This window comes from Bos grunniens, chromosome 9 (assembly GCF_055505025.1).
Source record: "Bos grunniens cultivar Pamir isolate PY7600 chromosome 9, Bosgru_T2T1.0, whole genome shotgun sequence".
In the NCBI taxonomy this organism is placed as follows: domain Eukaryota; kingdom Metazoa; phylum Chordata; class Mammalia; order Artiodactyla; family Bovidae; genus Bos; species Bos grunniens.
The window spans coordinates 10,000,001-10,026,670 of NC_141173.1; the positions used below are offsets into that span (position 1 = coordinate 10,000,001).

Below are 26,670 nucleotides of genomic sequence, written 5' to 3' on the forward strand. Positions count from 1 at the left end.
TTGATCAGTAAAAGTCTAAGAGTTTAATAGTACAGTATATGTACACAAATGTAAAGAAACACACTCATATATTCTGAGATAAGAATGCCAGCATGCAGTCTCTGTGGATGAAGATTTGATTCTGCCTACCATCATTTCAAATTTTCTCTGAACCAGAAAATATAGCTACAGATAGTCTCCCTCATTTATGAAATTAAGCACATACAAGGGTAAAATTTCAGCAGTGTTTGAAATAGTAAAAGAATGGAAACAATCTAGATGCCCACCACAGGAGAAGGGTTAAAGGAGTCATAGTATTATTCTTATTGTAAAAATATAAAATGTTCACATTTTTATGATTGCATGAGTATTTGCAGAGCCAAGTATGTACTTTCCTTTCTTTAATTGTTTTATTGTTGTTTTCTGGTGTTTCTAGTTATCTGTTTCCCCTACATTTATCTTCCATACTTTGCAAATGCTCTCACCTGAGGGAGTCCCTTTCAGACCTCTTACTTATCCTTAGCTACAAACTTTCTAGGCCAACTATGAAATTCTCATTCTGTGATTCCCTTTATTTTTTTTCCTGGGTTGATTCCAATGTTTCTTTGCCTTGTCATCTCCTATCTTCATTTTATTCTTTCATTTATGTGAACACATCCTTGAGAAAATTATTAAGAAAATGTAAAAAGGAGGTAATTTTTCTGAGTTTTTACACGTCTAAAAATGTTTCTATTCTACTCACATTCTTGGTTGATAATTTGTCTTGGTATATAGTTCAAGATTGAGAATTATTTCCATCAAAATTACAAAAGTTTTGCTCCATTGTCTTTTAGCATCAGTGATGTTGCTGATAAATCTGATGTTTTATGAATTCTTTTTTCTTCCTAGTTTTCTAAGAAGAGAAAAAGCAAGAATTCTATTTTCTGATTACCTCACCATTCTTCTCCTGAAACTCTTCACTCAGGGAAACAGAGGGGAAACACACTCTTTTCCATTCCCTTTCCAAATGGATAGAAGTGCCCTTGTATCTGCTCCTTCCTCTGTGCCATGTGACTTATGGTTAAACTTTATGATCTATGGGAACATCTCCCAGTAGATGGTGATGACGTTTAGAAACACTCTTCTGCTGATAGAGTCTACTTTTCAGCCCCCATCTATGTCTATGTTGACTCTTCCATTGACTTTACATTTATACTATTATTATCTTAGTCTTCCTGAGTAAAATTAATGCCTTTGGCAGAAAGGAGGGAGGTCAAAAGAAGCTAAAAAGTGGAAAGTCTTCAATGTATATTTTAATATTTAGAATGTTTTCTTTGTTATAGTATAGAACATGTTCCCCATTGGAAGTTTCATTTCACCATCTTACTCAATTGCAGCTTACTTAACCTCATGTTGTATAAACCATCTTCAGTTATCTGATTAAACTCCTAGATCTTTTATATAGTGTATGGATATCTCTGTATACTTAATTTCTGTTTTAATCCTAAATTTACTATCTTATTTCCTTCAGCCTAGTCATTTATGTTGCATAGCCCAAATGCAAACATTATTGATACTATTACATTTAGAATTTTATTTCTGTTATGATATCTATTCTTCAGAAGACATTGGAAGGTATATGAAAACAGCCTATGTACAGACTCTCCCTCTTTCTGCAGTAGAACTATGTCTTCCTGTGGTCACTGAGCTATGCAACGCCAGCCCAAGGTACAGATTGTTATGAGAATCAAACTAATCATTAAAACTAATCAATCACATTCTCCCTCACACAAATCATTAAAGCAGATAATACAAATGGATTTTGTACTTGTAATTTTTTACTTGTAAACAGAGCCTTGAGTTTAACTGAAATCAAGCTGTTTCATGTAAGATTTTCACAGCCAAGAATAATTACAAATACGAAATTACTAAAATATGAAATTGCTTATGACTAATCAATAAAAGTGAGTCAAGAATAATTGCCAAATAGGAAACTACATTATTTTAGATGATAATAAGCATTTGAAGTAACTCAATTGGATCCACTGCTTTGTAATTAATGGTTTATATGGATACTTTAATCTCTGCAGTTCCTGTTGTATTTTCAAAAAGTGAGTACTTAATCCTCATCAGTGTGAGATAAATTAAAGAAAGAAGCTTATATTTCTTCTTCTGATGAAGGGCAAACTCCTCCAAATAGAAGTGTAGCATCTACTTTGCAGTACTACCACATAAGAATTTTAAATAACTTGGATTATTTTGGTACCAAGTGGGATTTGAGGATGAAGAATATAGGTTTCTAAATTGGAATTTCTGTAGCTATGGCAATTAATGTCCTCAGTAGAGCAGAAGTACCAGGAGAAGTGCAAAGAATCAGAATCTTAGCAGTCATTCATCCATTCAACACCTTCTAAATACAGTCCATATTGCTAGATAATATGCAGAGGGAAATGGAACTGAGGATATCTATATCTATATCTATCTCTCTATATATATATAAAACACTTTTGAAATGTAGTGCTTCATCATAGAGGGAAAAGTCACTGTTAGAGAAAAATCTGTGGGACATACAGATTCCCCACAGCATTCCAGAGTCAGAGACTAGGTTCTATTATTTAATTTAGAATATTTCTAGTTTTTATTGATTGAAACAATAGTGACTGAAGAAATGCTATTTCAGAATCTATATAATAATAAGAAATGTGATTTCTGAGTTCAGAAAACATAGAAAAAGATTAGTGTTAAAATTTACCCTGCAATCACAAGGAACAATAATTCATTATGTTTCATGTCTAAACTGCTGCCAAAGCTTTCGAATGAAATAGTTAAGTTTTGAAAGCACAGCGAATGACCTCCATTTTTTAAATTGTTGAAGGTAAGATAAAATTGTCCATCCAATTATGGAACCTGTTTACTGTGACTGAGAATGATTGAAACATTCCTGTTCACACAAATCTGTCATAAAGTTTTCTTTCTGGTGACAGCTCTTATCCTTCTGTTGTCAGTGTTACTGAAAAGGTTTGCAAGGGCTTTTTCAGTATACAGAAAAGGTTCTACTGTTTTTCTTTCAAAAGAATCTATTTCTTAGTGTGTGACAACTGCTTATGATAAAATGATAGGCTCTTTATGTGTAATATAGAATTCCCTTGCTGAATACTTACACACCCTAAGGGAAATTCTTTCTTGTGTTAGTCCTGATAATTCTGTAAAATAGTATAAAACTGGCTACTCCTTTCTCATCATAAACATTCTTAAATGCCGCTTCTCAGAACTTGTATGAAAATCGCTTCCCATGACTGTGGACTTTATTATACTTTTACTTACTTGTTTTTGTGTTTTGTTCTGATACCTCCAACTTATGAAATTTTTTCCCATTATTCTCATATTAAAGGCATGAAATTTTCTATAAAGACAGATAACTTTGTTTTCCATCTTAATTTTGTACACACTCTTAGAAAGACAGAAAATGCCCTGGTGGTAGCCAAAGAATTTATACAGATTCTGCTTAATTTTGTGTCTCAAGCCTATGAAGCATATTCTAAAGTAATAATCATAACACTTAAAATACACCTACTGGCATAACATTTTTGTTGAAGTGGGTTTTAGGGATCCTATGTTCTGCAACATTTCTGGCAAGAGAGTACAAAGAATATTTTTAAATGAAACTTCCATTTTTTACTTTAGCTCCTTTTTTTTGATTGAGAAGTTATGAATATATTTTGCCCTCATTTCACAAATGAAAATGTGTTAAAATGCAATTAATCTACCACATTAACTCTAGGAAACATTGTCTGTATTTGTTAAACACTTCAAAATTCTGCTGTGAACCAGTTAATTCTAAGTAATTTCTCAGTTAAATATTTACATGGGCTTTCATGTTGATAAGCTTTCGCCTGTCTTAAATAATCAGCAGATTGTCCAGTGTAGCACACCGTAAAAGCAACTCACTAGGACTTAAAATGGTTTAGCTGGTTGGGACTATTTTTTGCATAGTTTTATCCTAGCTAAAAGAGGTAACAGCTTTAGGAATTCCTTTCCTTGTCTACATTTCTAATGTTCAGAGTTCTGTTTTAAAATGAATGCTTCTATGGGGATGTTTACATCATGAATATCCTAAATACAGTCTTAAGTTTCTCTTCAGAAAGGCAATAAATCTTTATGATTTTAAAATTTTAGGAATAACTAAGTTTAAAGTTATTTTCATAAAGCCTAAGTAGATGGAAAAAGTAAAACAAAAAAAAAGGATAGAAATTATTCTTCACCAAGTTAAACTGAAGAAGAAAATAATGCATAGATTATGCAAAGATTCTATATGCACAAAGATACTTAAGACATGATTCTCCAAATAGGAAAATGGTATAAACATGTAAAACATCAATAGTAGTCAAAGATTTAATAATCATAATAGAGATGATGTCACAAATAGTAGATGATTAATTTTTTTTTAATTTGAGTTTTCACAGACTTCAGAGGTTTTTTTTTGTTTGTTTCTTGAAGTATAACATATATACAGAAGAGTATATATAACAAGTTGTAGTTCAAAATATTTTTTAATATATCCACAATTGAATATATCCACATTACCAACATACAGATCAAGAATAAGAGCAGTTGGACATACCCATGATACCAAAATCCAGATCAAGAATCAGAGCAAAGGCTAATGGTTTTTTGATTCTATTACAATAAGAGTGGATGATTAATTCTTAGATGAACTGTAAGGCAGTTTTACTCTTAGACATCAGAGAGTGGAATGATCACTTCAGATGAGAAATAGAGACAAGACTGAAAGTCCTCCAATGTGGTATTTAAGTCCAAGGCAAAGTTTTGAAAATAAATATAATTATATGCAGACCAGGAATCTGTTTCCTACCACTGATGCTCAGTTTATTCTATCTCTGTTTAGTTCCTTATGATCTAGTTTTGTAAGTACTTACTAATTCTCTTCTGTAAGTATGGTAAAAGATAGAAAAAAGTGATTTTTTGCCCTCCAAAACTCATAGTCAACTAAGATGATGAGTAAAACATACGTATAATGGCATTTACAATGTTAGAGTAAGAAGGAATTATTGAAGGGTTCTGAGGCAAACGCTGAGCTCTGCCCAAGTTTAATTTGAGGAGCTTCAGCCTTGGTATAAGTTTTGCTAAGTGATAGGTTAATCCATTGTTTGACTTTATGAAATACAAAGAATAGTTAGATGGAGAATTGCAAATAATGTTCAGTTCAGTTCAGTTCAGTTGCTCAGTCCTGTCTGACTCTTTGCGACCCCGTGAACCGCAGCATGCCAGGCCTCCCTGTCCATCAGCAAGTTCCGGAGTTCATCCAAACTCATGTCCATTGAGTCAGTGATGGCATCCAACCATCTCGTCCTCTGTCGTCCCCTTCTCCTCCTGCCCTTAATCTTTCCCAGCATCAGGGTCTTTTCCAATGAGTCAGCTCTTGGCATCAGGTGGCCAAAGTATTGGAGTTTCAGCTTCAGCATCAGTCCTTCCAATAAACACCCAGGACTTATCTCCTTTAAGATGGACTGGTTGGATCATCCTCAAATTTGAATTTCCTAATTCTGGAAAAAATATGATTTTTCCATACTTCGTTGACCTATGTTTTACTAATGATAATATTGATTTTCTTTGTAAATCAACTAATAATATTTAATAAAGTCAGATCAAAAATATTCTGAATATTAATGTAATAGAGCTAGGATTAAAATTTGGTCATGGATAATCCAAATAGAGAATTGGATTAAAAATAGCATTGGAGATGAAAAATAATTCCCCTTTTTCATCAAATTCCTTGCTGAGTCCGAGAGTTAGCAAAGGTCAGGAGTGGGGGAATACTTAGAATCATGACTGTCTGGGAGGCATGTTAGTGGGTTTATCTGTGAGTATACCATAAATTTTTTTAATCCGTTGAATACATTCCAAGTCAAGTTTAATATTTTCATCTTATTTAGGCTTTTGCTTTGTAATTTTTCTTAACTAGTAAAGGGAATGGAAATTTTATTACATGTGGCTCAGAATTAACTGTACTATCTTGATGAATGTTCAGTATGTGTATGTTTTAGTAGCTCACATTTAAAAACACTGAAAGACCTGTCAACATTTGGATGTATATCAAAAATGTTATGTGTAAGTTTGACTATTCATGAAATTATAATAGTTTCCAAGGGTAAAGGGGAAGAGTTTTATCTGAAGCCAAGATTGTGTCAGTCTCAAAAAAATGACACAAGCCCTTGTGATTATCTTGTAATTAATCTTTGGTATATTTTGATTTGAAAATTTGGTTTTCTTATCATGTCAGAAATTTACCATTCTAAAGTTGACCTAATTAGGCAGTTTTCTTTCGTTATCTATCATTTGGCAGGTGTTTGTGGTTAAACAAACAAACAAAAAAAGAACTGATCACATTTTTCACTCCCTGATTTTTCAGTTCAGTTCAGTTCAGTCATTCAGTCGTGTCCGACTCTTTGCAACCCCATGAATTTCAGCACACCTCCCTGTCCATCAACAACTCCCAGAGTTCACCCAAACTCATGTCCATCGAGGCGGTGATGCCATCTAGCTATCTCATCCTCTGTCATCCCCTTTTCCTCCTACCCTCAACCCCTCCCAGCATCAGAGTCTTTTCCAGTGAGTCAACTCTTCGCATGAGGTGGCCAAAGTATTGAAGTTTCAGCTTTAGCATCAGTTCTTCCAAAGAACACCCAGGACTGATCTCCTTTAGAATGGACTGGTTTTATCTCCTTGCAGTCCAAAGACACACTGGTTTTTATTCCTGCCTAAATCGATAAATACCGACCCCAGGTTGGTAGGTGCTCAGTATACTACTGGTGATCAGTGCAGAAATAACTCCAGAAAAAATGAAGGGATTCAGCCAAAGCTAAAACAACACCCAGTTGTGGATGCGACTGGTGATAGAAGCAAGGTTCAATGCTGTAAAGAGCAATATTACATAGGAACATGGAATGTTAGGTCCATGAATCAGGCAAATTGCAAGTGGTCAAACAGGAGATGGCAAGAATGAACATCGACATTCTAGGAATTTGTGAACTAAGATGGATTGGAATAGGTGAATTTAACTCAGATGATCATTATATCTACTACTGTGGGCAGAAATCCCTTAGAAGAAATGGAGTACCATCATAGTCAACAAAAGAGTCCGAAATGCAGGACAAGGATGCAATCTCAAAAATGACAGAATGATCTCTGTTCATTTCCAAGGCAAACCATTCAATATCATAGTAATCCAAGTCTATGCCCCAACCAATAACACTGAAGAAGCTGAAATTGAACACTTCTATGAAGATCTACAAGACCTTCTAGAACTAACACCCCAAAAAGTGTCCTTTTCATCATAGGGAACTGGAATGCAAAAGTAGGAAGTAAAAAAACACCTGGGGTAACAAGCAAATTTGGCCTTGGAGTACAGAATGAAGCAGGGCAAAGGCTAATAGAGTTCTGCCAAGAGAACGCACTGGTCATAGCAAACACTCTCTTCCAACAACACAAGAGAAGACTCTACGCATGGATATCACCAGATGGTTGACACTGAAATCAGATTGATTATATTGTTTGCAGTCAAAGATGGAGAAGCTCTATACAGTCAGCATAAACAAGACTGGGAGCTGACTGTGGCTCAGATCATGAACTCCTTATTGCCAAATTCAGACTGAAATTGAAGAAAATGGAGAAAACCACTAGACCATTCAGGTCTGACCTAAATCAAATCCCTTATGACTATACAGTGGAAGTGAGAAACAGATTTAAGGGACTAGATCTGACAGACAGAGTGCCTAATGAACTATGGATGGAGGTTCGTGACATTGAACAGGAGACAGGAATCAAAACAATCCTCCCAAAAAAAATAAATGCAAAAAAGAAAAATGGCTGTCTGAGGAGGCCTTACAAATAGCTGTGAAAACAAGGGAAGTGACAAGCAAAGGAGAAAAGGAAAGATAGACCCATTTGAATACAGAGTTCCAAAGAATAGCAAGGAGAGATAAGAAAGCCTTCCTCAGTGATCAGTGCAAAGAAATAGAGGAAAACAAGAGAACGGGAAAGACTAGAGATCTCTTCAAGAAAATTAGAGATGCCAAGGGAACATTTCATGCAAGGATGGGCTCGATAAAGACAGAAATGGTATGGACCTGACAAAAGCAGAAGATATTAAGAAGAGGTGGCAAGAATACACAGAAGAACTGTATAAAAAAGAGCTTCATGACCCAGATAATCATGATGGTGTGATCACTCACCTAGAGCCAGACACCCTGGAATGTGAAGTCAAGTGGACCTTAGGAAACATCACTATGAACAAAGCTAGTGGAGGTGATGGAATTCCAGTTGAGCTATTCCAAAACCTGAAAGATGATGCTGTGAAAGTGCTGCACTCAATATGCCAGCAAATTTGGAAAACTCAGCAGTGGCCACAGGACTGGAAAAGGTCAGTTTTCATTCCAATCCCAAAGAAAGGCAATGCCAAAGAATGCTCAAAGAACCGCACAATTGCACTCATCTCACACGCTAGTAAAGTCATGCTCAAAATTCTCCAAGCCAGGCTTCAGCAATACATGAACCATGAACTTCCAGATGTTCAAGCTGGTTTTAGAAAAGGCAGAGGAACCAGAGATCAAATTGCCAACATCTGCTGAATCATAGAAAAAGCAAGAGAGTTCCAGGAAAACATCTATTTCTGCTTTATTGACTATGCCAAAGCCTTTGACTGTGTGGATCACAATAAACTGTGGAAAATTCTTAAAGAGATGGAAATACCAGACCACCTGACCTGCTTCTTGAGAAACCTATATGCAGGTCAGGAAGCAACAGTTAGAACTGGACATGGAGCAACAGACTGGTTCCAAATAGGAAAAGGAGTACGTCAAGTCTGTGTACTGTCACTCTGCTTATTTAACTTCTATGCAGAGTACATCATGAGAAATGCTGGGCTGGAAGAAGCACAAGCTGGAATCAAGATTGCCGGGAGAAATATCAATAACCTCAGATATGCAGATGATACCACCCTTATGGCAGAAAGTGAAGAAGAACTAAAAAGCCTCTTGATGAAAGTGAAAGAGGAGAGTGAAAAAAGTTGGCCTAAAGCTCAAAATTTAGAAAACTAAAATCATGGCATCCGGTCACTTCATGCCAAATAGATGGGGAAAGAGTGGAAACAGTGGCTAACTTTATTTTTCTGGGCTCCAAAATCACTGCAGATGGTGATTGCAGCCATGAAATTAAAAGACACTTACTCCTTGGATGGAAGGTTATGACCAACCTAGACAGCATATTAAAAAGCAGAGACATTACTTTGTCAACAAAGGTCCGTCTAACCAGTGGTCATGTATGGATGTGAGAGTTGGACTATAAAAAAAGCTGAGCACCGAAGAATTGATTCTTTTGAACTGTAGTGTTGGAGAAGACTCTTGAGAGTCCCTTGGACTGCAAGGACATCCAACCAGTCCATCCTAAAGGAGATCAGCCCTGGGTGTTCATTGGAAGGACTGATGCTGAGGCTGAAACTCCAATACTTTGGCCACCTCATGCAAAGAGCTGACACATTGGAAAAGACCTTGATGCTGGGAAAGATTGAAGACAGGAGAAGAAGGGGACGACAGAGGATGAAATGGTTGGATGGCGTCATCGACTCAATAGACATGGGTTTGGGTGGACTCCGGGAGTTGGTGATGGACAGGGATGCCTGGCATGCTGTGGTTCGTGGGGTCGCAAAGAGTTGGACACAACTGAGAGACTGAACTGAACTGAAATCAATAAAACATAGGCTCTACGTACCCCTGTAACATTAATTTTTCCAAAAATAGGTAAAAGAATAAATATGTACATTTTATGAATGCTTGCTCGGTTGTTCAGTCGCATCCAGCTCTTTGAGACCCCATGGATGGTAGCCTACCAGATTCCTTTGTCCATGGGAATTTTCCAGGCAAGAATACTGGAGTAGATTGCCATTTCCTTCTCCACATTTTATGAATACTGTGTGGAGGAAGACTCAGGAAGATTTGGGGAACACTGAGCATTGTTGATGGCTTGCCACGTGGATCAACAGTAAAGAATTCACCTGCAGTGCAGGAGGCACAGGAGACATGGATTTGAGCACTGAGTCAGGAAGATCCCATGGAGGAAGATAGCAACCCATTCCAGTATTCTTGCCAGGAAAATCCCATGGACAGAGGAGTCTGACGGGCTACAATCCGTAGGGTCACAAAGAATAGAACTTGACTCAGTGATTGATCACACATGCACAAGCATTGGTGATACATGTAGAATTTTTTGTATAAATGCTTTTTCAAAATTAGTTACAGGAATTTATACTAAATTCTGACAGTTTTAATCAAAGAAAAGCTATGAGTGAAAAATTAAAATATATTTGTGATATTTTTATTCTAAATAAAATTGGATGGTATGAAGATTTAATTTCTATGAAAAAACAAAAAATGTATACATAATAATACATAATAAATACATCCTCAAAGCAAAATTAAAATATATTTGTGATATTTTTATTCTAAATAAAATTGGATGGTATGGAGATTTAAATTCTATGAAAAACCAAAAAATGTATACATAATAATACATAATAAACACATCCTCACAAGCACACCTGATGTTTTGCTTTAAATGTAGTTATGACTTTTAAAGAAAATGGTTACATTATAAAAATGAATCTTAATTTTTAAAAATTAGATAATAATGCTTCTCCTGAAGGGATGAAGATGAATTCTTATGTTCAAGTGTGTCTTTACTGGAGTTCTCATATTCCAAAGAGTTTAAGGCATTTAATATATAATAGATTAACCATTCAGTTCAGTTCAGTCACTCAGTCGTGTCCAACTCTTGCGACCCCATGAATCACAGCACGCCAGGCCTCCCTGTCCATCACCAACTCCCTGAGTTCACTCACACTCACGTCCATCGAGTTGGTGATGCCATCCAACCATCTCATCCTCTGTCATCCCCTTCTCCTTCTGCCCCCAATCCCTCCCAGCATCAAAGTCTATTCCAATGAGTCAACTCTTCGCATGAGGTGGCCAAAGTACTGGAGTTTCAGCTTTCGCATCATTCCTTCCAAAGAACACCCAGGGCTGATCTCCTTCAGAATGGACTGGTTGGATCTCCTTGCAGTCCAAGGGACTCTCAAGAGTCTTCTCCAACACCACAGTTTAAAAGCATCAATTCTTTGGCACTCAGCCTTCTTCACAATTCAACTCTCACATCCATACATGACCACTGGAAAAACCATAGCCTTGACTAAACAGACCTTTATTGGCAAAGTAATGTCTCTGCTTTTGAATATGTTATCTAGGTTGGTCATAACTTTTCTTCCAAGGAGTAAGCATCTTTTAATTTCATGGCTGCAGTCACCATCTGCAGTGATTTTGGAGCCCAGAAAAATAAAGTCTGACACTGTTTCCACTGTTTCCCCATCTATTTCCCATGAAGTGATGGGACCAGATGCCATGATCTTTTTTTCTGAATGTTGAGCTTTAAGCCAACTTTTTCACTCTCCTCTTTCACTTTCATCAAGAGGCTTTTGAGTTCCTCTTCACTTTCTGCCATACGGGTGGTGTCATCTGCATATCTGAGGTTACTGATATTTCTTCTGGCAATCCTGATTCCAGCTTGTGCTTCTTCCAGCCCAGTGTTTCTCATGATGTACTCTGCATAGAAGTTAAATAAGCAGGGTGACAATATACAGCCTTGACATACTCCTTTTCCTATTTGGAACCAGTCTGTTGTTCCATGTCCAGTTCTAACTGTTGCTTCCTGACCTGCATACAGGTTTCTCAAGAGGCAGGTCAGGTGGTCTGGTATTCCCATCTCTTTCAGAATTTTCCACAGTTTATTGTGATCCACACAGTCAAAGGCTTTGGCATAGTCAATAAAGCAGAAATCGATGTTTTTCTGGAACTCTCTTGCTTTTTCCATGATCCAGCGGATGTTGGCAATTTGATCTCTGGTTCCTCTGCCTTTTCTAAAACTAGCTTGAACATCTGGAAGTTCATGATTCACTTACTGCTGAAAAGCCTGGCTTGGAGAATTTTGAGCATTACTTTACTAGCGTGTGAGATGAGTGCAATTGTGTGGTAGTTTGAGCATTCTTTGGCATTGCCTTTCTTTGGGATTGGAATGAAGATTAATCATACATATTCTAAAAACCCTTTGAAAATGCTGGCTCTACCCAAAAGCTTTTTTTTTTTTTTTTGAACATTGGATTGATTTCTCATTATGATTTTTTTTTTCCAATCATTAACAGGTGCCTGATATTGAATAAGACAGTGATTCTACCATTGTCCTTACAGCCTGGTGAATCATTTCCTAAACAATTACTTAAATGGAATTATGATAAATAATTTAAAGGACAAGTACAGGCACCTTAAGACTGGTGCAATAAGGCATTCATCTCTTTATGTGGACAATCCAGGGAGGTCAGGCTGGCTTTTCTTGAGGTCAGTTTGTGCTCTGGAGGATGGAGGGGTCTGTGTCTAGTATCACCTAGAAAGCTCTTACAGGTGAGCAAGCAAGCAGGTGGTGGAGCAGAAGGATGGAGGAGAGTAATAGATGGATGAAATCCACCTATTTGGAGTTACATCAGTTGGACTTGGGGACTGGATGTGAAAGAGAAGTGAGAGAGGCAAGTATGGAAGGCGAGTTCTAGGTTCCCAACAAGAGCTCTAGCAGGATGGTGCGTGGGTCTACAGAGTTGGGGTGCTGGAAAAGGCCCAGTTTTGGTGGGAGGGCCCTAAATGTGCTGTTGCTGTGCTAAATTCACATGCTGGGGAGAGAAGAGTGGGTGTACCAGGCAGGCATTTGGATGTGTGGACCTACAAGCTCAAATATAAATTGAATAAAACTTTTGGCATCATTGGCCTGGAGAATCTAAAGTCCATGGTATAATATGAGATCATGGCAGGAGAACGGGAAGAAAATGGGCCTAAACCCTCGCATTGAAAGGCGTTATAGGGAAGGAGGAAGCAGCCAGAGAGACTGAGAAGCCTCCAGAGGGGTAACAACTAACCATCAATCCCAAAGACTTTAAACAGCAACGGTATCAACATTCTGGTTTTTGTGTTGAGAATTTCTGTGTAATAGTAATTATCTGTGAGAATCGGGAGATTCAGATTAGTCATCTGGGACTTCCTGCACATTTTGTAGAATTGAAAAAAAAAAAGGTTATTTTTTCTACCACTTGAAAGAATACTTTTCATGAGAAAGAATTAAATAATGTCTATGAGGCTAAAAATTAAGTGGTATGAATAGATAAATGTTGAAGCTGATGTCATAACCGGGTGTTTTTTCAGAGGAAAACTACAGAGCCACTCTCAACCAAAAATGCTGTTGCATTTATAGAATTTAAATACATGAAGAGGCATTTTTTTCTGCCTGTAAATATTGTTACCATTTATTGATGGCAGGTTGATTTAAAAAAAAAAAGAAGACATGGTTCCAACCAAATGAGAGTCATCCCTGGGAGTGATCACTGTTTAAGAGTCTTTCTTTTCTTTTGTCTTGTTAACTCTGAAGATAAACCAGTCAAAGAAGGACAGTTCACCATTATTAATGTATTATATAGTCTAAGCTTGGAAGAGCTCAGATCACTTTAAAAGTTTTTGTATAATCAATAAAATTAGTATTAATTTTCACAACATTCTTTGTAAGGCAGGCATGCTTGAAGCAATCTACTAATATGTGTCCCTTTTTTGTTTTTTTTTTGTAGGGTTCCCTGGGGATACAAGGCCCCCAAGGTCCACCTGGAAAAGAGGGTCAGAGGGTAAGTAAACTCAGAACAACTGGCAGGCATACTAACTCAGAGGTTACTTATTTCTGAACACTTATAAAAATAAATTGGAATACATCAGGCAAATGGGCAGTGGGAGAATATCAACTATCTGAAAGCTGAAATTTGAGATTTTGACAGAGCTTTTACAATCCAGAAAATTCTATATATTTTCCAGATTGGCAGCACAAGTGTGGAGATACTGTTTGGGTGAAATGAATTAACTGTTATTCGATCTGGAACACGTGATCCTATTTGGGGGGTTTTGAGTTAAGCTCATCTTTGCTGATTTAAGTTTAATGAGTTATCTTTGCAGAGTTTTAGCCTGTTCATGAATTCTGGAAAGACTGTGGATATTAAGTGCATTCTTTAGCCAAATTAAATTATTGACATTAGTGACTCTTTGTAGTTAACTTTTCCTACCTTTGAGATATGTATGTATCACGTGAACACATTGTACTTGCCGAGGGAGTATAGCAGTCACCTTCCAGTTCAGTTAGGCTTACTGGCTCCCAGTAAAAGGAAGCCCTGCGGTGAGACTTGGTCAGTCCTCCATGAACACTCTCTGCAGTGGGGTAGCCCATTCCTGTGGCCAACTGTTATTAACTATTTTCAAATCATGCTAAAGATTCCAAACATTTTGTATGTGCTTTCTTATATGAGTAGTATTTTTAACTTTTGTTACCTTATAGATGAGAATTGTGTAAAGTTATAGAACTAATGAAAAATCAAGCCAGGACTTGAATTTGGGCTTTCTGACTTTGGATTTCATGTTCTCTTTTACTGTCTCAGCATGTTAACCCCAGAAATCTTTCTTAGTCGTTTAAATTTATTATTCCCTGTTCTGCCCCCTGGCAAATAAGTCTGTTGCCTCAGATATATGAGTCCTTCAAATATTTGAAGACCTATGGTATTTTTACCAAGGTTTGCCTTTTGTCAGATTGATAATAAAATCCACATTCTCTAAGCTCTTCCTCTTGTCTTGATTACTGACTACCTAACATGCCAGTGGTCTTTCCCAGAAAACACTCATGAACCTTCTGAAGGTGTCAGTAATGGAACTGGATGTATATATGGTATTTAGGGCAGAGTTAAGTGTGGCAAATATGCCCTGTGCCTATGACCACAGGCTTCTATTGCAACCTAAGATGAGCCAATGCTCCTGTGAATGGCATCACACTTTGTTTTTCCTAACTCCTTCTACTACAGCAGCTCTCATTTTTACAATTTGTTTTCCAGAGTTACAATTAAAAGTTTATTAGGAAAAAAAGTGAACTAGATGACATTGAAGTTTGTTCAGTTAAAAAATTCTGTGTTCAGTTCTTTTTCCCAGTGGCTATTTCAGTGAACATAATAGGGCTTAATAAGTTTGGATGATGAAAAAAACAGAAGGAAAATTTTGTGAATAATAGCTAACATTTATGGGCTACCTATTTCTAATTTCATTTGTTTCTCACAATAGCCCTGTGAGATAGATTCTACTACAGTGCTCACAGGGAATCGGAGTTTGTTCAGGAGCCTGAATAGAACACATTGCTATTAAGTGGATTATATGGATATTTTAAAACTATTTACAAAGTAGTCACATTTGGGTTCTACTCTCAACACCTATGTGTATAATTATAGTTTCCTCTTTTTAGCTCTCCAGCTCACTATCCAAGAGTTCATTACTCTACCTGATCAAAGTTTTAAGTAGTCTAGAGAAAAAATTGAAGATTACTTCCCTAGATCTGTGCTTTTGAGGCTGTTTTAAGCATTTTACCCACTGGAGGCAGAGGACTAGATGAAATGACCTTGTGTAGTTAATGCCTAAGCTTCTTATTTTCTCACAGTCGTGGCCAAGATGATTGTTCCATCTAGGAACATATTTCTTAATTAACTTCTGTCTTCAGCATCCAGGGTACATTTTGCTCATAGTAACTACCCCTTCATGGAAACTGAGTGATCAGTTATACCCCCTAGTTAATATATAAGGAACAAAATAATTAAGGAACACATATCAAAATATGTAAGGAACACATGCAACTCAGTAGCAAAACATGCAATAACCCAGTTTTCAACCGGACAAAGGACCTGAATAGACACTTCTCAGAAGACGACATACAAATGACCAATGGCTGTATGAAAAAGTGCTCAATGTAGCTAATCATTAAGGAAAACTAATCAAAGCCACAGTGAGTATCACCCCACATTTGCTAGAATGGCCAGTATCGGAAAGACAAGAGATAAGCATTGACAAAGTTATGAAGAAGAGGGAACACAGGCTCCCTGCTGGTGGAATGTAAATTGGTGTAGCCACCATGGAGAACAGTATGAAGGTTCCTCCAAAAAGTAGAACTACCTTATGAGCCACCAGTCTCACTTGTGGGTACATGTCTAAAGGAATGAAACCAGTCTTTTGAAGAAATATACATACTCCGATGATATGGAAGCAACCTAAATATCTATTGACAAGTGAATGAATAAATAAAATACAGTTAAACACACACATACAGTGGAATATTATTTCAGCCTCAATAAAGAAGGAAATCTTGCCATTTGTAACAAAATGGATGAACCTGGAGGACATTATGCTAAATGAAATAAGCCAGTCATGGAAAGACAGATGCTCACTTATATGTGGAATCTGAAAATGTAAAAATCCATAGAAACAGAGAGTAGAGTGGTGATTACTATAGGATGGGGGAGAGGGGAGATGTGGATCACAGGGTACAAAGTTTTAGGTATACAAGATGAATAAGTTCTGGGGACCTAATGCACAGCAATGAGAGTGTAATTAATACTGTGTTGTATACTTGAAATTTGATGAAAGAGTAGGTCTTAGGGGTTTCCACCACAAAGAGGTAACTATTTGTGAGCAGGTGGATCCGTTAATAAGCTTGATTATTGTAACTATTTCACGATGTGTTAAGTATATCAGATCAAATTGTATACCTTCAATATGCGCAGTTTTAATTTTCAACAATGACTCAATAAAGTAGAATGATAATAAAACTAAGAAACAGAGTTTTAATTTCAACTCCAGAAAGTAGCTTATAGTCCCTGGGTGGTTTGAGATGGAAATTATGGAGCTAAGTGGGTGAAGGTAGGCAGAGTGTCTGACTTCCTCCCTCGGTAGCGGCAGTTGTTGTTTTTTTTTTAATTTGTGTGGTAAGAACATTTAACCATGAGGTCTACTGTCTTAACAAATTTCAATATACAATGAAGTTGTACTTCTTTTTAAAAATAAAGTATAGTTGATTTGCAATGTCAGGTTAATTATTACTGTACAGCAAAGTGACTCAGTTATATAGGCATTCCTTTTTAATATTCTTTTCCATTATGGCTTATCATAGAATATTAAATATAGTTCCCTGTGCTATAGCGTAGGAGCTTGTGGTTTATCCATTCTATATATAAAAGCTTGCATCTGCTAACCCCAACCTACCTCTCTATAGCTCCCCCAACCCCCTCCCCCTTGCAACCACAAGCCTGTTCTCTATATCCCTGAGTGTGCTTCTGTCTACAGTGAAACTGCACTTCCAACTTGGGCTGACATGTGGTCATTTCAGGGCACCGCCTCCTTTATTTTAATGAAAACTTCTTCCCAGTCAGATCTTTGCCTGTCCTACAACTGTGCAGTGGCCTTTCTGAATCGCAGAGTAAGAACTGATCCTTGTCGTCGTTAAATTTCACCTTCTGGGTTTTAGTTTCTAACACCATTCTGTTAGGTGTTTCTCAGTGAAATAGCTCTGCTGCTGCTGCTGCTGCTGCTAAGTCACTTCAGTCGTGTCCGACTCTGTGTGACCCCATAGATGGCAGCCCACCAGGCTCCCCCGTCCCTGGGATTCTCCAGGCAAGAACACTGGAGTGGGTTGCCATTTCCTTCTCCAATGCATGAAAGTGAAAAGTGAGAGTGAAGTCGCTCAGTCGTGTCTGACTCTTAGCGACCCCATGGACTGCAGCCCACCAGGCTTCTCAGTCCATGGGATTTTCCAGGCAAGAGTACTGGAGTAGGGTGCCATTGCCTTCTCCAATAGCTCTACATCACCTTAAATTTTGATAAGCCTACCCTCTGAGTCTTCATTCACATCACTAATGAATCCTGAGCAGGACAGGCCTGACTCTGTGTAACACCTTGTCTACCATTGATGTTCGTGTGGCGTGATACAAATCATGTACAAATACATTTGACCTCTCCTTCCTTCCCACTCACATTTCTTAATCTGTCTTGTAAGATAATTATGAGAGTCTTTGTCAGACTAGCTGAAATGAAAAATATTCAAATGAGGTTCTTTAAAAATAATGATGCTTCAAATTGAAATTGTACCCTAGTAAAGCTTACATTTCAGAAGAAGGTGAGTTAACCAGTAATTCAAACTTATGTATTCTTCATGATAATTATGAAGGAACATATTCAAATTATAAAGTTCAACCACTATATTATGCAAATTTACTCCATTTATAAATATGTATAGTCCAGGTAATTTTATATTACTTTTTATTCTATCTTATCAAGAGTAACAGTGTCAGAAACTAAAGAATGTAGTAGAATTTTACAGATAATGTTAGACAAGCTTTATTATTATTACTATTGCTTTTTTACAAATGCCGTATAGTTAAAGGAAGACATTTAGGTCAGGTATTATTGATGTTATTCACATTTACAAATGATTATTTCCAAATGTGCTCAATGATTCATTCTGCTTTTCAGTTACTTGAAGGGGAAGCACATTAAAGAAATAAGTATTCTTAAATATTTTCATTTAGGCCCAACTTACTGCCACTATTTCTTCTCTGCTCAAGAGTTAAGCAGCACACAGCTCTTTTGGACACACAAATGTACATGTCTGTGTATGAGTATGTGTGTATACATACGCACAAACAGATGCACACACTGAAAGCTAAGACCAATACTATTTCATTTCTCTGAAATTTGCAATAGAAAACAACAGAAAAATCTAGGAATTTAACATTCTTTTCTATTAACCTATTCTCAAGCAAATCTATATTTTTTACAGGTGTTTGAGCAGGAAGGAGTTGACTATCACTAAGTTTATTGAAATGAAATATATAATATGTGCAAGTTTATATACCTTACTCCTAGGTATAATGTCTTTAAGGAAAGTAGAAGAAATCATTGATTTGTTAGTTTTTCTCAATGATTAAAAAGAGAGTATCTTCTATTCTACAATATCAAACATGAGTGTCAAATGTAAACATACCTTAAAAAAATTATGTTTCTATAAAGCATCATAGAAAAATGTTAATGATACTACTGTTATTTCTATTAAGGCATAAGGACTCTGATTGATAAATTCCTTTTATTTTTTTGTTTAACCCTTTATGTAGTTTTCTATATGCACAGTAAGAACATTATTTTTTCACAAGTACCAGACCAAAAATTCTGTTTAAATTTTCATTAGTTGACTTTATCTTCTTCACTGTCTTAGAAGCTACTAAATTTCAGATTATGTGTTCATTTAATAAAACATAGTAGCAGTGTACTTCTTGTACTTAAAAGCTGCTGTTAACCTTAACAATGTTTGGTGGTGATGTATATCTGAGATTTGTGGTTTTATGTTTTTGTTTAACCTCCTTATTTCTTCTTTGAATCTTTTATAGGCCATTATTTTTTCCCTCTGTTATCTTTTTGAAGTCCTATAAGTAAAACATTTGACTGACACCTGTTTGGCTCTAACATCTTTTATAGATTAACACGGTTTTTAAAATTCAACTAATGTTGAATATTAACCCTAAGCCTCAGATGAGGGTTTATCAGGGAGTAGTAGAGAAGGGCATGCTGGGGACACTTGTCTGGAGACCAAGGAGATGTCCAGCCATGATGACAGAGAAAGCCTAGGAGGGCGACCAGGACACTGAAGGGCCAAGAAGTAAGCAGAAGAGAGTTTAGGGTGCCTAGAGGGTTCAGCAGCATTAAAATGTGGAGCAAAGTTGGGGGAGAGATACTGGTTAAAAGAAGAGGTGACTGGAAGTAGTGCCAACTGAGAGAGAAGGTTTGGTTGAAAACATGGGAGAGCATTGGAAACAAAACTTACGAGAAAAGATATGAGGGAATTAGGAGGTACACTGTAAGGAAGGAGAGGCAGCGATGGGGAATCTGGGGTGGCGGGGGGAGAAAAGGATGGGAACTGCATGGGAGCCCAAGGAGATGTCTTAGTGAAAAGGGGAATATTTCAGACGGCTGAGCACATCTGTGAAAGTTTACAGGAAACACCTCAAAAGAACTGGCATTTGTACAAATTCCCTCTATAGATTCCTTATGCTTCCCTGGTGGCTTAGCTGGTAAAGAATCCGCCTGCAATGCGGGAGCCCTGGGTTCGATCCCTGGTTGGGAAGATCCCCTGGAGAAGGGAATGGCTACCCACTCCAGTATTCTGGCCTGGAGAATTCCATGGACTGGATAGTCCAAGGGGTCACAAAGAGTGAGACGCGACTGAGAAACTTTCACTTTTATTTTTCTTAATAACATTTCCAAAAACATAAAAAATAATTATCATTTTATGTGTCCTTGGATTTCTCCTTACAGTCACATTAAGTGCATATCTGAACAACCTCTTGGTTTGAAACAGCCAGGGCCTGTTGTTAGTTAGTTGCTCTAGGTCTCTGAAAGAACATTTATTGGTGAATCAGTTAGGGACTGCCCCAAACACGAGATTGTTTGGAATCTGGATTGCTGGACCTAGGTGACACCACACCCTTACTTTCTCTGCTGCTGGATCCTAATTTCAATCCTGAATAGAGAATTTACATTTTAAATGCCATATAAGTCACCTTCTTGGAGAAGGAAATGCCAACCCACTCCAGTATTCTTGCCTGGAGAATCCCATGGACAGAGGAGCCTGGTGGGCTACAGTCCATGGGGTCACAAAGAGTTGGACACCACTAAGGAGTACGTCAAGGCTGTATCTTGTCACCCTATTATTTAACTTACACACAGAGTACATCATGAAAAACCCTGGGCTGGATGAAGCACAAGCTGGAATCAAGATTGCTGGGAGAAATATCAATAACCTCAGATATGCAGATGACACCACCCTTATGGCAGAAAGTGAAGAACTAAAGAGCCTCTTGATCAAAGTAAAAGAGGAGAGTGAAAAAGTTGGCTTAAAGCTCAACATTCAGAAAACTTAAGATCATGGCATCTGGTCCCATCACTTCATGGGAAATATTGGGGAAACAGTGGAAACAGTGACAGACTTCGCTTTTGGGGGCTCCAAAATCACTGCAGATGGTGACTGCAGCCATGAAATTAAAAGACATTTGCTCCTTGGAAGAAAAGGTATGACCAACCTAGACGGCATATTCAAAAGCAGAGACATTACTTTGCCAACAAAGGTCCATCTAGTCAAAACTTTGGTTTTTCCAGTGGTCATGTATGGATGTGTTGTTGTTTAGTCATAGTCGAGTCTTACTCTTTTGTGACCCCATGGACTGCAGCCTGCTAGGCTCCCCTGTCCATGGGATTTTCCCAGGCAAAAATACTGGAGTTGGTTGCCATTTCTTTCTCCAGGGGAACTACCTGACCCAGGGATTGAACCCAGGTCTCTTGCATCTCCTGCATTGGTAGATGGATTCTTTACCACTGAACCACAAGAAAAGCCCTTGGATGTGAGAGTTGGACTATAAAGAAAGTTGAGCACTGAAGAATTGATGCTTTTGAACTGTGGTATTGGAGAAGACTCTTGAGAGTCCCTTGAACTGCAAGGAGATCCAACCAGTCTATCCTAAAGGAGATCAGTCCTGGATGTTCATTGGAAATACTGATGCTGAAGCTGAAACTCCAAACTTTGGCCACCTGATGTGAAGAACTGACTCATTGGAAAAGATCCTGATGCTGGGAAAGACTAAAGGAAGGAAGAGAAGGGGACAACAGAGGATGAGGTGGTTGGATGGCATCACCAACTCAATGGACATGTGTTTGAGCAAGCTCCAGGAGTTGGTGATGGACAGGGGAGCCTGGTGTGTTGTAGTCCATGGAGTCGCAAAGAGTCGGACAAGACTGAGAAACTGAACTGCAGTGACTAAACCAGGTCACCCTCTGTCTTGCTCTCAGTTTAGCTTCTCTGCCTGTGCCTGTCTTTTTCATTTTAATCCCCTCCAGGCAGCCATCCCTTTAATTCTCTCCTTTTAACCTTCTGCAGATTTTACTTTTTACTCTCCCTTGAAGTGCTTGCTCCAAGCCACCTTGCAGCCTGCATCTGGGGTCAAGGTTCCTTGTGTCCTAAACAGCATGGAGGATTCACCCTCCATATAAACACAAAGGGAAAGCATGGTTTTTTTGTTTTTTTTTTTGGCTTGGACCCATGTATAAATATGTAAACATACATGTGAATGACAACTGAGAGGTTTGCATCCTGTAACTAGTGGTTCATGTTTATTGCACATGTTAAACTTCTGGCATTCAGATGACACGTTTTTCCATTTACTTCCTGTGACATTTCCTGAAGATTTCTCCTTAAGGATTACCTTGAGAGTTTTGGAGAAATACCCATCTTTGAGCCTATCTGCCGTCTAGACGGGAAACTGGGCAAGTGTGTACCCTGTGCAGGCTCAGAGAGCTATGCCTCTTTCCCCTAAAAGCTTCTGTGAATGCGCAAACTAACATGAGGCACAGAGGGTGGAATCCATCAAATCTCCACATGTCCCAGCAGTCCTGTTTGCAGGGCTCCATAGGCGACTTTGGGGAACTGTTACTGTTGTTCCAGTACCTAATATTGCCAACTTTGCCTTTACTTGACTTTCTTTCCAGAAACTCACCTTCCTGGAGAAGGAAATGGCAACCCACTCCAGTGTTCTTGCCTAGAGAATCCCAGGGACAGAGGAGTCTGGTGGGCTGCCGTCTATGGGGTTCCACAGAGTCGGACACGACTGAAGTGCCTTAGCAGCAGCAGCAGTTATCCACAGTTTACCTACAAGACTATCAAAATTAACGCTTATAAAAGGTCAACAAATTGAGAAAACATTTATTGAGTTAAATTAATATTGGTGAGAAAATATACTGTGATATGAATTCCACAATATAATAAATCATATGTTGGTTTATTTTGTCTTTTAATTGAAATGTAGTTGGTATTATATCAGTTCCAAGTATACAGTGTGGTGATTTGACATTTTAGTAGCTCATACTCCATTTAAGTTATTACAGAATAAAGGCTGTATTCCCCTATACTGTACAATATATCCTTATTGCTTATTATTTTATTTATTATAGCTTCTATCCCTTAATCCTATATCCCAGTCTTGTGATTCTTCCCATCCTTCTCCTCACTGGTAACCACTAGTTTTTACTCTGTACCTGTGAGTCTGTTTCTGTTTTGTTATATTCATTTGTTTCTTTTATATTTTAGATTCTGCATATAAGTGATAACATACAATATTTGGCTTTCTCTGTACTATTTATTTCACTAGGCATGATACTCTTCATCCACATTGCTGCAAATGGCAGAATTAAATTCATTTTATGGTTATAAATTCCAATTTACGTGTGTAATATATATCACATCTTCTTTATCTATTCATCTGTTGAGGGACACTTAGGTTGCTTCCATATCTTAGCCACTGTAAATAATCCCGCTATGAACATCGCAGTGCCTGTATCTTTTCAAATTAGCGTTTTCATCTTCTTTAACTATATATCCAGGAGTGAAATTGTGAGATCATATGGTAGTTCTGTTTTTAGTATTTTGAGGAACCTCAATATTGTTTTCCACAGTGACTGAACCAGTTTACCTACCCGCCATCAGTAGATAAGGCTTCCGTTTTCTCTGCATTTTGCCAGCATTTGTTATTTTTTGGCTTTTTGATGATAGCTCTTCTAACAGGTGTGAGGTGATGTTTCTTTGATTTTGCCTTTCTGTGATGATTACATCTTTGCATGTGCCTATTTGCCAACTCTATGTCTTCTTTAGAAAAATATCTATTCAGGTCTTCTGCCCATTTTTAAATTGGATTTTGCAGGGGGTTTTTTGACATTTAGTTGTATGAGCTGTATATTTATTTTGGATAGTAACCCGTTATCAGTCATATTATTTGCAAATATTTTCTCCATTCAGTAGGTTGCACTTTTGTTTTGTCAATGGTTTTCTCTGATGTGCAAAAGCTTCTAAGTTTAATTAGGTCACATTTATTTTAGTATTTGTTTCCTTTCCTTAGGAGACAGATCAAAAAATGTATATTGCTATATTGTGTCAAAGAGTATTCTACTGTTCTCTTCTAGAAGTTTTATGGTCTTCAGGCCTGAAGACTTACAGTTAGATCTTTAATACATTTTGATTTTATTTTTGTGTACTGTATAAGAATATGTTCTGTGTCATTTTTTACATGTAGATGTTCAGTTTTCCCATCAACACTTACTGAAAAGACAACCTTTTCTCCATTGCATACTCTTGCCTCCTTTGTCATTGATTAATTGACCACGAGGGTGTGGGTTTATTTCTGGGCTGTCTATTCTGTTTTATTGATCTGTGTGTTTGTTTTTGTACCAATACCATGCTGTTTTGATGACTGAAGCTTTGCAGTATAGTGTGAAGTCAGGGAGCATAGTAATTCGGGTTTGTACTTTTTTCTCAAAAGTGCTATAACAATTAAGGGTCTTTTGTGGGTCCATGTAAATTTTAGGGTTATCTGTTCTACTTCTGTGAAAAATATAATGGATATTTTGATAAGTATTATATTAAATCTGTAGATTTTGTAATTTTAACAATATTAACTCTTTCAATTAAAGAACATGAAATATCTTTCCATTTCTTGGTATCATTTTCTGCATCTATTGAGAGGATCATGTGATTTTATTCTTCAGTTTGTTAATATAGTGTGTCACATTGACTGATTTGTGAGTATTGAGCTATCATTGACTCATTGAAATAAATCACACTTGAGCATGGTGTATGATTCTTTTTTATATTTTGTGGAATTGATTTGCCAATGTTTTATTGAGAATTTTTTACATTTATAGTCATCACAGATATTGGCATGTGATTTTTTTGTAGTGTCTTTGTCTGGTTTTGATATCAGAGTAATGCTGGGCTCATAGAATGAATCTGGGAGTGTTCCCTCCTCTTCAGTTTTCACAATGGTGGAAGGAGATGGCTGTTGCCTCCTCTTTATATGTTTGGTAGAATGCCCCTGTGAAGCCATCCAGTCCTGGACTTTTGTTTGCTGGGAGTTTCTTTTTTATTACAAATTCAGCTTTACTACTAATAATCAGTCTGTGCAGGAGACCCGGGTTTGATCATTGAGTCGGGAAGATCCCCTGGAGGAGGGCATGGCAACTCACTCCAGTATTCTTGCCTAGAGAATCCCATGGACAGAGGAGCCTGGGGTCCATAGGGTCTCAAAGAGTCGGGCATGACTGAAGTGACTTAGCACTCAGTGATCAGTCTATTTATATTGTCTATTTCTTTCTTATTCAGTCTTTGAAGATTGTATTTTTCTAGAAATTTGTCCATTTCCTCTAAGTTGTCCAATTTGCTGGTACATAACTGTTTACAGTATTCTCAAGACTTTTTGTATCTCTATGATATCAGCTGTTTTTCTCTTCTTTTATTTCATTTGAATCTTTTCTTTTTAATGAACCTGGTTAAAGTTTTATCAATTTTGCTTATCTTTAAAAAAAAAAAAAAAACAGTTCTTGGCTTCATAGATCTTTTCTATTGACTCTTGGTCTCTATTTTATTTATTTCCTCTTTGATCTTTGTTCTTTCCAGCTTTTTTCTGACTATGGGTTTTGATTGTTCTTCTTCTAATTCCTTTAGATAGAGGATTAGATTATTTGAGACTTTTCCTATTTATTGAAGTAGGCTTGTATTGCATCCCATAGATTTTGGAGTCTTGTGTTTCCGTTTTCATTTCCCTTGAGGTATTTTCCTATTTTCTCTTTTATTTCTTCACTGACACTTTGGTTTTTTACTAGCATGTTGTTTGTTCTGTACTTGTTTGTATTCCTCCCTTTTTTCTTCCTGTAATTGATTTCTAGTTTCATACCATTGTGGTTGCAAAATTATGCTCGTTATAATTTCTATGCTTTCAGTTTATTTAGATTTGTTTTGTAGCCTTGCATGTGATCCATCCTAGAGAAGTCTCATGTGCTCTTGAGAAGAATGTTTGCTCATCTGCTTTTGGATAAAATGTCCTCTAGATATCTATAAATCCATTTGGCCTATTGTGGACCAAGGCTGCCATGTTGATTTTCTGTCTGGATGAGCTGCCTATTGATGTAAGCAGGCTATTAAAGTCCTCCACTATTATTGTGTTTTTGTCAGTTTCTTCCTTTATGTCTGTTAATATTTGCTTTATATATTTAGTGCCCCTATTTTGGTTGCTTATATATTGACAAGTGATATCCTCTTCTTGTATTGATCCCTTTATCATTATACAATGTCCTTTTCTTTCATTATAGACTTTGCTCTAAAGTCTATTTTATCTGACATGAATATTGATATCCTTGCTTTCTTGTCATTTCTAATTGCATGAAATATCTTCTCCCATCTCCTCATTTTCAGTCTATATATTTTTAGCTCTGAAGTAAGTCTCTTGTAAGCACCATATAGATGGGTCTTGTTTCCAATCTAACCAGCCACCCTGTGTCTTTATTGGAGTATTTAGTGCATTGACATTTAAAGTGTCTATAATAGGTATGTACTTATTGCCATTCTGTTATTTGTTTTCTCATTTTTTTGTCATTTTCTCTGTTCTTCCTCTAGTTTCTTCTCTTCTGGTTTGATAATTGCCTTTAGTGGTATGCCTGTGTTCCAAGTTTTTGTATGTCTATTGTATGTTCCTTTTGTTTGTCTGTTTCATGGAGTTTCTAACCCTTGGTCTCACCCTAGAGGGAAAGGAAAGGTAGAGACGATCCTTCCCAAGCTTCACTTACTGTGGGCAGTGTCCTTCAGTGTTTTTCCCTGAGATTCCTCACCTTGTGTCTC

General features: G+C 37.2%; 1 protein-coding gene across 2 annotated transcripts in view; it reads left to right on the plus strand.

Moving 5' to 3' along the window:
- Positions 1 to 26,670, plus strand: part of COL19A1 (collagen type XIX alpha 1 chain) — a 440,957-nt gene that overhangs the window by 244,729 nt on the left and 169,558 nt on the right. For both annotated transcript variants that reach the window (XM_086316743.1, XM_086316744.1), the window contains one exon: positions 13,685 to 13,738. In XM_086316743.1, the coding sequence (XP_086172869.1) occupies positions 13,685 to 13,738 (54 nt within the window). The remainder of the gene's footprint in view (positions 1 to 13,684; positions 13,739 to 26,670) is intronic.